General features: G+C 36.4%; 1 protein-coding gene and 1 long non-coding RNA gene across 2 annotated transcripts; both read right to left on the bottom strand.

The window, feature by feature from the left end:
- Positions 1-2713: 2713 nt before the first annotated feature.
- Positions 2714-12756, bottom strand: LOC107771400 (vacuolar-sorting protein BRO1). The gene is made up of 9 exons (XM_075239947.1): positions 12259-12756; positions 10854-11161; positions 9604-10557; positions 9019-9108; positions 7906-7974; positions 6932-7072; positions 6508-6556; positions 5416-5519; positions 2714-3680 (listed from the first exon to the last, which is right to left on the bottom strand). Exons 1-9 carry the CDS (start codon positions 12623-12625, stop codon positions 3093-3095), a joined length of 2670 nt encoding a protein of 889 aa, XP_075096048.1. The 5' UTR covers positions 12626-12756; the 3' UTR covers positions 2714-3092.
- LOC142174177 (uncharacterized) lies at positions 8003-8497 on the bottom strand. Its single transcript, XR_012703523.1, has 2 exons — positions 8370-8497; positions 8003-8237 (listed from the first exon to the last, which is right to left on the bottom strand). It is a non-coding gene; the product is annotated as an uncharacterized LOC142174177 (long non-coding RNA).
- Positions 12757-13969: the final 1213 nt, after the last annotated feature.

Here is a 13969-nt window from a genome sequence, read left to right as displayed (position 1 = left end):
AATATTCGCTATGACTAGCATCATTTTTTTGGCATTTCGGGATCATAAGAATATTATGCTCGGGTGTATGACATCTACTCATGCTATGCATGGCCATTTGGTTCCTACTGTGCTAAAAAATTTGACGAATTCTGATTGACCTAAAATTTGGTGGGTCCGTCGGAAACGACCTAATGATTAATATTCGTCATTTTTTGTCATGACTAATATCATTTTTTGGTGCTTCGGGGTCATGAAACAGGAATTAATGATTATGTATATTTTTCGTGTGGTTATATACGTGATAGTTTTTTGAAATATGATTGACCGACTTCGATTAGCCTAAAAATTGGTAGATCCATCGAATACGATCATGTGAGCAATACTCATCGTGACTTATATTATTTTTTAGCATTTCGGGGTCACAAAAGAGTAATTAATGATTATGTCCATTTTTTGTATATTTATATACATGATAAGTTTTTCTAAATTTGATTGACGGAGTTCGATTGGCCTAAAGATTGATGGATTCGCCGGATATGGTCTTGCGCGCAATACTCACCATAACTAATATTATTTTTTAGCGTTTCAGGGTCATAAAATAGGAATTAATTATAATGTCCATTTTTTCATGTGTGTATATGCATGATGATTAATCTGAATTTTGTTTACGAACTCCGATTTACCTAAAAATTAATGAAACCAATGGATACTGCTTTGTGAGCAATATTTACCATGAACAATGTCTGTGTTGCATTTCGGGGTCATAAGAATACTATGTTTGTTCATATGGAACCTACTTATACTATGCACGGCCATTTGGATTCAGTCGGTGCTCAAAAAGTTGACGTAACTCGATTGACCTGAAATTTGGTGGATACATCAAAAATGACCTAGTGAATAACACTCCTCATGCTTCGTCGGGACTAATATTATTTTTTGGTATTTCGGGGTCATAAAATAGAAATTAATGATTATATCTATTTTTTCGTGTGTTTATATATATGATGATTCTTTTGAATTTGGTTGATGGATTCCGGATTGACATAAAGATTGTTGATCTATTAGATACGGTCCTGTGAGCAATACTCACCATGACTGATATATTTTTTTGGCATTTCGAGGTTATAAACTATGAATTAATAATTATATTCATTTTTGGTATGGTTATACACATGATAATTTCCCTGAATTTGATTGGCAGACTGCGATTGGCATAAAAAACTATCGGACTCGCGTAAAAATTGTAAGCAATATTCACCATGACTAGCATTTTTTAAGTGTTTCGGGATCATCAAAATTCTATGCGCGGCCACATGAAACCTATATGTGCTATGCATAACTACTTGATTCATACTGTACTCAAAAAGTTGACGGGCTTCGATTAACTTGAAATTTGGTGGATCCATAAGGAACGGCTAGTGACTAATACTCGTCATGCTTCGCCACGACGAACATCATTTTTTGATGTTTTGGGGTCATCAAACAGGAATTAATGATTATGTCTATTTTTTACGTGTGTTTATATACATGATAGTTCTCTGAATTTGGTTGATGAATTCCGATTGGCCTAATAATTGCTAGATCCATCATATACGGTCTTGTGAGAAATACTCGCTGTGACTACTATGATTTTTTTGGTGTTTCGGGGTCATAAAATAGGAATTAATTATTATGGCAATTTTTTCTCGTGTGTTTATGCATGATGATTTTTCTAAATTTTATTGATAGACTCCAGTTGGCCTAAATATTGATGGAATCAACAGATACTATCTTGTAGGCAATACTCACCATGACTAGCATCTTTTTTTTTTTTGCGTTTCGGTGTCACGAGAATACTATATATGGTCAGATAGAACCTATTCGTGCTATGTACGACCACTTGAATCCTATGGTGCTCAAAAAGTTGACGGCATCCGATTGATCTGAAATTTGGTGGGTCTATCGGAAACGGCCTGGTAAATAATACTCGTCATGCTTCGCCATGACTAACATTGTTTTTTGGCATTTCAAGGTCACGAGACAATAATTAATGATTATGTCATTTTTTCGTGTGTTTATATGCGTGATGATTTTCCTGATTTTGGTTGACGGACTCTGATTGGCCTAAAAATTGATGGATCCATCGGATATGGACTTGTGAGCACCACTCACCATGAATAATATCGTTTTTTTATTTCGAGGTCATAAAACAAGAATTAATGATTATGCCCATTTTTTGTGTGCGTACTAGTGTGAGATCTAGTGATCTAATTGCATATATTTCAAATGGAGAAAGTAGCTTGTGGCACTTGAAGACATGAACATTACTTTAAGAGTTGATTAAATTCATTATATCTCTCCCCAATTACTTTTTCTCTCTTTTTTGGTTTTACTGCTTAGTTAATGACTGTAAATCTGTATGCTGACTGAACCTTTAATACTTTTTCTTTTAATCAAAAACCTGAACCTTTAATACTTGTCTGCACGAATAGATCAGAAGAGGCGTTCCTGCTAAGGAAATTTTAATTAGAAAGCTATTGTTTTAACATCACATTTTAAAGACAGCCAAGCAGTAAAGTATTCTGAAACTTATACAGTTAAACTATGGTGCCACCAAAAAACTAAAATCAGAGAATTGTTGAAAATCCATATAGGTGGAGTAAATTTATAGTAGGTTTTCACTATAGTATAGTGTTCTTTCTAGTTAAGTAGTATATGCTTATGTTCTTAAACAATGGAAGGGAGGTCAATAAACACCTAAACATCACGCTTTATTGTTTACTAAGCACTAGAATTTTAAATTACTGATCCAAAATACATTTGAGGAGAGTTGCACTGAATAAAGCATGATCATGCAAAGAGACCAAACCTATACAAACAAGTAAACCTAGATGTATTAACTTGCATAAGTTGTAATGTGAGCCAATGGAGAGCTAGCATCAATGGAGAAGACTACCTGATCGAATCCCCTTTAGAAAAAAAGGGCAGCCCGGTGCACTAAGCTCGCGCTATGCACGGGGTCCGGGGAAGGGCCGGACCACAAGGGTATCGAATCCCCTTTAGAGAATGACTCAAAAACTTACTGAGACCAAAATTGTCAAGGATGCACATGAAGACAAATAGGAAAACTATCATTGGCGGTAATAGCCACTCTGATGGTGAGGAGGATGATATGGAGAAGGGACGGTATAAGGAGGTCGAGGCATAGAACCCGGTTGCTGAGGAGGTGCAGGCTGCTGTGGAGGTGCATTATAATAGGGACCCCGCCATCCAGGATACGCAGGTTGGCCATACTCGTGGTTCGGTGGTGGTTGTTGTTGATGTTGAGGCGGTGGATATGGGGGACCGGAAGCTTGCAAATGGTAAGGCGGTGTAGGCTGCTGAGGAGGACCATAAGGTGGCGGATTTTGAGTATAACCAGGCATCGTGGGCTGCTGCGGGTTACCAGCCATTGCGGGCTGCTGAGGGGGGTGGTAAGTAGGAGTCTGGGGTCGAACAGCGTTGGGCATATTCGCAGGGTCTGTTGGCGGTTGGGGATTGGATCTTGGCACCTGATGGGACTGAGGAACAGAAGTATAATTATAGCCATTTGAACCTTTATTGTCCTGGAAACTGAGACCTGAAATTTGTCTCTGAACCTCATCCATCATTTCTCGACACTGTATGTTTCTTGTCATCACAAAATCACTGCACTGTTGCTTTACATTTGTGATCGCATCCTGTTTAACCCATGAAAAATTGAATGTCAGTTCCTCATCCTCCATTGTAGGAGCAAATAGATATCATATTTGAAATGAGATTAGCTCGGGGACAATAGAGAAATAAGATATTGAGCAAGACCTGCCTAAGTCGGCAGTCACAGTGAGTATTCAAACCAACTAAAACGAAAATCAATTATGTAAAAGAAATTCTAAGCTAAACGCACATTCCCTTTCCATCCTGATTCTAGACCAACTTAGTGCTTTCGTTCGGTTTTTGTGCTTTAGAATCCCAGTATAATCCTTATCCTTCTTCATTTGTTTCTAGCATATAATACTCCTATATATTTGGAAAGTAGTTATATTCCTAACAAGTTCGATTGCTACCTATGTTCCCTACACACGTACTAGGGTAAGAATTAGTTTCTATAAATTGAGTGATGAAATTAGTTAGGAAGCACAAAAGACCAGGACTATGTATAATAAAAAATCGATAACAAAAACTTGTACAATCAAATGGCATTCATATATAAATCAAGGCACATGTGTAAATTATTATTTAGTTGTTAAATTTGAATTCTTGAAAGTTTTAGAATCGGCTAAGCTGTTAACCGAAAGATAAGATAATGCAGAAAACAACAAGAATATCATATCTTCTTTTTGGGTCTTACTGTAGTAGTTTCTCTTTACCTTAGATGATTAAGCAGGTATATTTAGGAGTATAAAGAAAAGTTACAAGCAAATAGAACATGAACCAAAGTGAAAAAAGTACATTACGCTTGGTGGTTAATGGTTATAATTAGCTCTCATAATGTAACTATAGTTTAAAGTGGGAATAATACTTACAAAAAGAAAAACATAAATTCATTGAAAATAGTTTGAATAGGTGCTACCAATAATATTTAAAAGGTAGAGAGGAACATTAAATATCGCAAAAAGAAGGCCCATTTGTTTAAAAGAAGAGAGTGTTACAAATTCCTCGCTAGCATTTTAAAAGTGAAGAATAACTTCTTTGTTTTTTTGATAGGTTAAAAAAGTCAAGAACAACTTTATGGAGTGATTATATTACCATGTGGAAAGCCACAACATAAACTGAGATGAAAAGAAGTGACACAACTAAGAAGTGAAACAAAAAGTAAGATAGCTTAAATATAGTTGGTAGCACACAAAAAATGAGGTCTCAATGAAACGAAACCACAGAAGAATTCACTCAATAAGTTCCTTTTTCGACTTTCTTACAACTTTCAAATAATTATCATATGCAGATATACACACTGGAGAATTATAAATTCTCATGTCGTATTTGATAAATTAGATCAGACCATATATTTAAAATTAACATGTAATAGAAAATGAAACTTAACCCTAAAAAGAGAGAAAACAACTCAACGACAGGTTAATTCAGAGAATATGTTTTTTCAATAATAGAATACGATATAACAAACACTTCTATTTTCATTTGGAAATAATATGCAAATGGTCAATTTTTCTTTTTTAATTAATACAAGCTAGTAAACTGATAATTAGGTGCAACTAAACTTCATGCCCTATCCTACTTCAGATACCATTTAAAAGAGGTTACCCATTGAATGGTCTTTAGCGGTATTGGAATACCATCAAAGATTTGAGCACATTCATTAGGCTTACAAGCTTAAGATTTAATTGGAAAGAGGAATTTAACCATGAATAAAATCCATCGAAGTAGGCTAGTCAACCCCCCCCCCCCAAGTTCTCTAACAGATGCGAAATCTCATACCTGAAGTGTAACATAGAACTTCAATCCCTCATTGATATTCTCCTTTATTTCTCGGTATTTTGAAATGGCAGCTTCAATTTGCTTATAGATTCGCTCGCGGGATGCTGTAACATTTAGACATACACATTGAGCTAATAAAAATTTACTAATACTGTTGGAATTAGAAATCACCATTGGAACACTAATAGCAACAACATTTGAGAGTAAAACAAATCAGATATCTACAATTATATTTGGGTTAAAGATGGTCATTGTTCCTTTGTTGAAGGTGGCTGCACAGGGAAGCAGAAAGCTTCTACAATTCCTGACTCATTGACAATATTATACATGCATTTTGACTTAATTCCATAGCTGCTTAGGGTGTCCCTGATTTCTAAAATGTGTAGGGTGCACAAGGAATTCCACGCTCATTACTTTTGGGTCATTATGTTTCTGCGCTTCTCATATTGCTAAATAAGAAAATACTAAATTGGTCTTTCCTAATTGACATTTTATTTGCGTTAGTGAAAAAGTCTCTTGTTAGTATCTTTCAATGTTGTATCACCACATGACATTTCAAGCAAAAACCTCACAATTCCTAGCAGAAACCCTGAATTTTTTTATTTTTTTTAAAAAATATTTTGTCCCCGTAATCCTTTTCCACAAACTTTTTCTCTAAATCGAAGTCACCTCCTTTGAAAACCATCCACATTGATCAGTCATGCTCATATTGAGTTACCCTCTTTTTTTCCCTTCATCTTGTAATGACATATTTCCTGAGCTGAACTTTTAAAGTGGTAAAGGTTCACTCATAACTGAAAAAACAGACACCCTGGAGCAACAACCCAGAGCCTCGCGCATCCCGTCCAGCAAATGCAGATCATAAAAGTGGAAACATATCTTAATATGGGTGAGCCAGCAGTTCACCATGTTCCTGGGGGAACCAACTTGCAAAAACAAGAGACTGCAACCTACTAAATATCTTTTCCAGTTAGTAAAGTGAACAAGTGCACATACAAAACTTGTTTCCCAGTGCCACAAGGAACAGTAAAAATCAAAGCTTCACAATGCTTCAGACAATATCCCTGAAAGATAGAGCAGATTAAAACGTACCTTTATAATCCTCAAGATTGAAAATGGAAGCAAAATCCTCATTTTGAGTCTGCAAATGAAAAATATTGTTAGAGAGGATTCAAAGAAATACATTGAAATAATAAAGTCATTGTAAGTTGTTCTGCTCAGAGAATGGGATTTTTTATCATTCGGCTTTAATTTTCCACAAAGATCCTCAAATGTTTAAGCATTTTTTATTGTTCCCATACTACTCCAAAATATCAAGCCAGATAAATAAAATATTTAAACACGGAAAAGGAAGAAAATGCAAAAGGCTAGAATGTGCAATGCATGCATCATCAATTTAGCAGATCAATATCCCTAGAATAGTCATGATATTTAAAGCTTAATGCAGATGCTTCAGCATCAGAAAGAAAAGAGTAGTAAAAAGAAATTTCCCAGATATAGAAACTTTATATCGGACCTGAATTTGCAGCAACAGTTGTTCTTGCGCCTCAAGGTTCTGTGCAATTTCTTCACAAATATGATCATATTTTGCAATCTCCTTTCTGAATAGATCCTCATGGGAACCAGTGGATGTCATCAGCTTAGGAAGTATATCATCCTGTGCAATACCCCACAATATAAATGGTAAAGCTGGATCTCGCCGATCCTGGATCAGTGAGCAAAGAAGCAGAACAAATACCAAGAAACAAGCACCTTTCCGATGGAAACAGAAATGTTTGACCAAGACAAAGTGCAATTCATTTTCAGTGACCTGTTGCAGATGGATGACGATTGAAGAGCAACCACTGAATCGAATGATGTAGTGTTAACCTTATGTGTTAGCTTCTTTAAGAGTAATGCTATTTTAAATGTACTAAGGAGGAATCTGTTTGACTTCCTAAGCTCCAAAAGGAAATGGAAGCTCTGAGAATCTGGTAGACTTAACAAGAAGTAGCTAAAATATATAACCAAAACTAGGGTCATGATACACTATAATGCCCCCAGAAGGACCTAGCACATAAAATTAGCTGCACCAAAAGAAATTCACTAACATACAATGAATAGGCCATCATTACCAGGACAACCAAATGCAATGTTCCTCTTTATTTTTTGGGTTGTTAAGCAAATGAGGATTTATTTACTAGTCCACAATACTTTAAGCAAACATATTATTTTGCTCACTTTGGTGCAAGCTTATGTGCTTTTACCATGATAAGTACTGTCAAGTAGCAGACAAAATAAGACCTCTTACATGTGAACTAGCAATAACCTTTGTTTCCCTTCTTTCGAGGAATTCAAAAGATCATACTTGTTCAACAATCCTATGAGCAAAAACAGTACATACATAATGACTATATATTAACTAAAAGTTTCGGACTTAAAAATATGCCCACCTCTTTAAAATAAGAAGTCAAAAGTTACAGTAAGGTACAAGTGGCTATGTTATCATACCTTTCTCTTCATCTCTTTCAGCATATCTTCGAGCCCTGCCCGCTGAGCACCAAGACCTTCTAATTGTCTCTGCAAATATAAGCACCACTAACTTGAATGAGTTTGTGGAGGTAGTTATTTCTTTATTTTTATTTTTTGAGAAATATTTCTGTGGAAAATATTATTTTTTTGATGACCGAGAAATCCGTCTGGGGCCGATCCTTTGGACCAACCGCAGCCTTCGAAACTCGGTGGATAATGGGCCCGCCCCTCTACCCTTCTCCACTTAATTATCAGGCTTTGCTTTGCATGGTGTGGGAGCTTGAACCTGTGACCTAAGACACAACACAAATCTGTGGAAACTATTATTGTGGCTGCAACTTAAAGATTGTTCATCCAGTAAACAAAATATTCCACAAAATGGATCCAACAAAAGTCACTGTCTTTTTATACAATAATAATATCCGGGGCCATCTTGTACGCACCTCAACTATTCCACCAGCTACCTCCCACCAGCACAAGTACCAGGTAACGTTGTCTACCAGGGCTTAGGCAGACAGGAAGAAATTGAACTATTTTTGCATCTGTCATTATTTTCCAAACTACTTTTGCAACATGCAAGGCTTACATGCTTCACAACACCCCAAACTTGCCCATTGATTTGTTCGACCCGAGAGGACTTTAAACAAGATTATCAGGATACAATTGCTCAAATTTATTGAACTTCATTAATGAGGCTTGTTGTTAAGCTTTCTTTTCTACTGTTGTTACTTACGATGTTCATGTTCTCTTTTTGTATTCACTAATAGAGTATTCTTTTAATACACCACTAGCAGCATAAATTTTTACATGGAGTATCTGAAGAAAAAAAGTACTTCATTCTGTATTACAAGTAATTAGACAATTTTCAAACTGAAAGCAGCTATACCTTTATAAGAAAACATATAGGTGCTGTATACTTTCTTTTAAATAAATAGGTTATATTAACCCGTATCTTTCTTTAATAAGCATCCGTAGTGAGGTATTTTCAAGAGAATATTCTATAGCAACTCTAGAAACACGGTTGCAACATAACCCATAATAAAGGATACAGGAAGAACGGTAACACAATGTAGTCTGGCTAACTCGTCTTACCAAGCTCTGCTTCAGAGCTCCCGCAATGGCATCTTCATTGGCATCCAACGACATGATTGGTCTTGCCAAGGTTGGAAGAGCTGATTCAATCTATCATAGAGAAAAATACACAGGTTAGCCTATGCTTCTGCTAGCCACTCCAGGAGATATATAATTATGTAAGTAATGACTTTAACTATAACATGGCCTATACATACAACAAACTAAGGAGCAAGCACTTCAAAGTTGTGTAGTCAAAATCAGATATCTACGAATTCAAATCTAGTCATTTTAACCAGTTAAAATAAGAATGGCAGCATATATTAAATACATACTAAGAAAATCACCAAGCTCTCCCAATGGCACAAGCTATCGACAGATTTTATCTTTGAAAGCTCATGAACTCAATTTCCACAATTTGACAACTATCCTAAGAACACCCACTAATAATATGTCTATTTACAGAACCAACAGCATGGAACGTCAGATATCTTTTCTACATGTCTTGATGAGTAAAGTTCATTTGACAGAGCTAAATATGCATCACATGACTAGTTATCTAAAATAAGGTTTCACAAAGAATCTAAATGCTAAATAAATACATACTGGATGGCGATCAAGGATTGACATGAGTGCTGAATGATCCCTCACAGATCGTTCAATCCTGGCATCACTCTCTGCAGCTTGCTTCAAGTTAGCTGCAAACCTGTTCAATCTGTCCTGTAGGTTCTTTGTTAGAGTACTAGATTGAGGCCTTGTCCATCGTGTTCCAAATTGACTTCTAAATTGAGAATCTTCTGTTGCTTCTTTTTGCAAAAGCTCCTCAGTTTGGACCAGTAATTCCTGGTTCACCCTCTTCAGATCTTTGAGCTGCTGCAGCTCAGCTTCTAAACCAGCTGGACCACCACAAACTTGAACTGCCTCTACATCTTCTTTTAAGGCCATGGGCAGAGTCAAGTTTCCCTCCAAAGCAAGAATAGAATCAGGCAAGTCCATTTCCCTGAGCCTAACTCGAGCTAGCTCACTTCCCCGTTGCAATCTCTCAGCTTGAGACCTAATGACGTCATCAACCATTTCGGTGTACCTAGAAAGAGCTTTAGCGCTGTTATCAGGAACAAGACTGGCAAACATCTTCTCCTTGCTTGCATCCAGGACATCATTCATTGGCATAGGTTTGACCAATGAAAATGCTGGAAGAGGAGCCAGAGAACTGGCTTGAGGAACTCTCATGAGGTATACTCTATCATTCTCCTTCACAGCTCTCGCCAAGTTTTGATTTAAATTAGCCTCGAGCTTATTAATTGCATCCAAGAGCTGCTGCGCTGCTCCCTTTGGTGATGTTTTTTTGGCCTCAGACAATGCACTAATCCCACTCTTCAACCTCGCAATTTCCTCTGCAATTTCTTCTTTATCGTGGAGCTCCATACCGTACCTATAGCAGGCCTCAGCATAAAACAAGGCTGCCTTGAGCTGAACATGAGCCAGCCAACCCTTATCAAAGTGGTAGTTCAGAGGTGCAACATTTAATGCTGCCAAAGCTTCCTCGTAATAAATCCCTGCCTGTAATCATATGTGCAGTGCTCATTTTAAAATTACATGTTGCATGTATTAGTGCAAAGAGAAAATTCACCAACTTACACCAAAACAGCAGACAAATCAGAAAATGTCATTGCCAACATAATATCCAGAATGGCTATTTTTAATATATTATCAAATATCAAGAATGCATTTCGTTGAATCGTCTGCAAGTCGAGTGTTTGTTATTTCCATACAATCAAATAAAATGTTGACTAAACCACAGAAAGTATGAAGTGGCAAAGGCTGAAATAAATAAGGTATTATAACCAATAGAGAACCTGTCTTGAAATCTTTGCACAGACTCCAGGGGTGCTTCCCTTGGCAATAGTATTCTCAAAAACGCACTCCTGAGCCTGAGCTAGCATGAGTCTTTCCAACATCCCAGCACATTCCACTGACATGTCAACCGTGGTGGAGCTACCCATTGATGCCTTCATTGCCACATTGTCTCTCAGGAACGCAAAAGCCCCAGCTGCAGCAATAAAGGAATGTGATGCCTGCCTTCGCCCCTCCACAGCTGATCGATCCAAACTCAAACCCATCTGACTGTGCACTGCTCCCAAATTGAACAAAACTGCAGCTTTCTCTGCGGCAAACCAAAAAATAAAAAGCTAGATTACTAATATAGCAAGATGATACTAAGCATAAATTGACTTCTGTCAATTCATAAGATCGCCATATTATATTGAGAAGGTACATGTTTGAATTTTAATGATCATTTAGATATTGAAATGAGACTAATTATTAAATACCTTTGCTCTGTTTGGTTTTGGACTTTCTACTTATATAATCACTGCTGTCTACTAAACTAGATGTCCAAATAGAACGATAAGTTACCAGTGTTGCTAAAGGCTCACTTCAAGTGAGTTTAAGCCCTGAAACTCAGTAAGTCCAGGTTGTGCGCTTCGCCTCACTTAATTGGCGCTTTAGTGTAGGCGTCAAGGTGCTAAGGCATGTGCACTTCCATTGGTGGTGATTGGTTCTGTCTTAAAGTGCACAACATCATATATATAGCTTAAGTTTCATTCTTTTGTCCAAATAATTATTGTTAGTGTTTGCAGTTACATAATTTTTTGCTATTTTTGTTTTTCTCCATTGAGGCTTTGTGCTTAAAGCCCCAACAAACTTTAGCGCTTTTTTCGCTTTTCACTTTTGACTATGCTGTAATAGTTACTCTTCGAAAATATCAACTTTAGCAACTAACCAAATTATTTCAATGAAACTGATAGAGTCCATTAACTAATAACAGCATTTCTAAATAATCCGATCCAGTTTCCAGAATCCAAACCAAAAGGACCAACCTCCAAATAATCTCTTTACTATCTGCAACAGGCGATTAAAATTTTAATCTTTTTAAAGTTCAAAATCTTTTCAAAGTTTTAATATCTCTGGAGCAAGTTCCAACGTTATCCCAAATCCAAATTCCAAGATGCTTAATTCATTTGGAAAGGAAAGTAAGACCAATATATGTAGCAGCTTAAGATAAAGTACGACGCAATTCTAAGTTCTACTTCTGCATTATAAGTTGTACAATAAAAAAGAAGCAAAGGAGAAGGGAAGAAAAGAGAAAGTATGAACAATGTAGAAGCTCAAAGCAAGTGTGAAGCAATTCTAAATTGTAATTCACGCATCACCTATTGTAAGCATAATTTGAATTTTGAAGTCAAATGTACTTCAATATACCTAGATGAATATTCTGTTGCACAGCTTTCTGCTTGTTCTTGAACGTATCGTACCAAGTAAAAAACACGGAATTGATGTGATCTTTATCAGGTGAGATCGGAAAACGAGATTCAACAGCACAGAGGGCTTTATAGTAATTTTGCAGAATGTCACGGCGAGCAGGGAGCGAAGCGGCCGGAACGCGTTCGATTTCGGAGCGGTATTGCTTGAGAGTTTGGAGATCATCTTCGAGGTTTTGAGCTTCCCGTTCGGAGTAGTTGAAAGCGATGTAGTTTCGTAACGGACGGTAGAGATCGAGTGATACGGTTTTCTTCTCGAAGATTGCTAACATGACGTTTGTCGCCGCCGTTGACGACGGTGACGCCATGGTTTCCGGTGACCTTTGTGTAGCAGTGATGATTTCAATAGATAGAGAGTTTGTTTTTAGAGCTTATGCAATGAATTCAAGCGCGTATTTTGGTGCTATTTTTTCCCAAATTTTCCTTTTGTTTCCTTATTGTAAATTTTGACAATTTCTATAAATGTTGTTTACTTTCCATTTTCTCTTTTTCTCCACCTATAAATGTTGTTTGTTTGGTTAACATGAAAGGTGATATAAAATAAAGACTATAAAGTATTGGAGAAACTGATATACTATTTGAATTCAAATTGATATACATAATGAACCGAAAAGTAAGTTGCTTTATAAGCTGTTACTATATCAGATATGGATAATATTCTACTGAGAGCAATGTTTATCCATAACGGAGTACTGAAAGGATAAGCTTATTATACCCGATATAGATAATCTTCTACCGGGATAATGTTTATCCATAACTGGGTACTGAAAGGATAAGCTTATTATACCCTGCATGGATAATCTTCTACCGGAGATAATATTTATCCATAATTGGGTACTGAAAGGATAAGCTTATTATACCCGGTATGGATAATCTTCTATCGGGATAATATTTATCCATAACTGGGTACTGAAAGGATAAGCTTATTATACCCGGTATGAATAATCTTCTACCGGGGTAATGTTTATCCATAACCGGGTATCGAAGTGATAAGCTTCTTCAGGAAGCTTATTTCCAATAGAGTACTTAAATAAATAAACATATTTACGGTGGAGTCTCATATGGATAAGCTTCTTCAGGAAGCTTGTTTATAACGGAGTACTAAATGAACATCCATAATATAATATATTTATAATACTCCCCCTTGGATGTTCATTAAAAGATAATGTGCCTCATTAAAACCTTACTATGAAAAAACACGTGGGAAAAAATCCTAGTGAAGGAAAAAGAGTATACATATTTAGTAATACGCATTGTTGACTGCCTCATTAAAAACCTTATAAGGAAAACCCTGTGGGAAAAACCTTGGTAAGGGAAAAAGAGTACAGCGCGCATTTTACTCCCCCTGAAGAAAACCTTATTTCAAATATTTGAGTCTCCGCATTCCATTCTTGTATACCATATTCTCAAAAATTGATGTTGGTAAAGACAATCTGCTGGATTGTCACTTGAACTAATTTGATGCACATCAATGTCACAATTTTCCTGAAGATCATGTATGTAGAATAATTCTGGTGAAATGTTCTTTGTTCTATCTCCTTTTATAAATCCTCCCTTTAATAGTGTTATACATGAAACATTGTCTCTGTATAATATTATGAGTCTTTTATCACATTCCAACCCACATGTTTCTCGAATGAATCACTGATCTC

This window comes from Nicotiana tabacum, chromosome 20 (genome assembly GCF_000715075.1).
Source record: "Nicotiana tabacum cultivar K326 chromosome 20, ASM71507v2, whole genome shotgun sequence".
Classification (NCBI taxonomy): domain Eukaryota; kingdom Viridiplantae; phylum Streptophyta; class Magnoliopsida; order Solanales; family Solanaceae; genus Nicotiana; species Nicotiana tabacum.
The sequence above is the reverse complement of the archived record's forward strand: the minus strand, read 5'-3'. Positions and strand labels throughout refer to the sequence as shown.

What these genes read in the sequence shown, in the direction of transcription:
- LOC107771400 (XM_075239947.1), bottom strand. Translation starts at nt 12,625, where the DNA reads ATGGCGTCACCGTCGTCAACGGCGGCGACAAACGTCATGTTAGCAATC. An exon ending in GCAACAGAATATTCATCTAG is followed by an intron (nt 11,162 to 12,258) that starts GTATATTGAAGT and finishes GGTTTGCCGCAG; the next exon opens with AGAAAGCTGCAGTTTTGTTC. An exon ending in CAATCCTTGATCGCCATCCA is followed by an intron (nt 9,109 to 9,603) that starts GTATGTATTTAT and finishes TCTCTATGATAG; the next exon opens with ATTGAATCAGCTCTTCCAAC.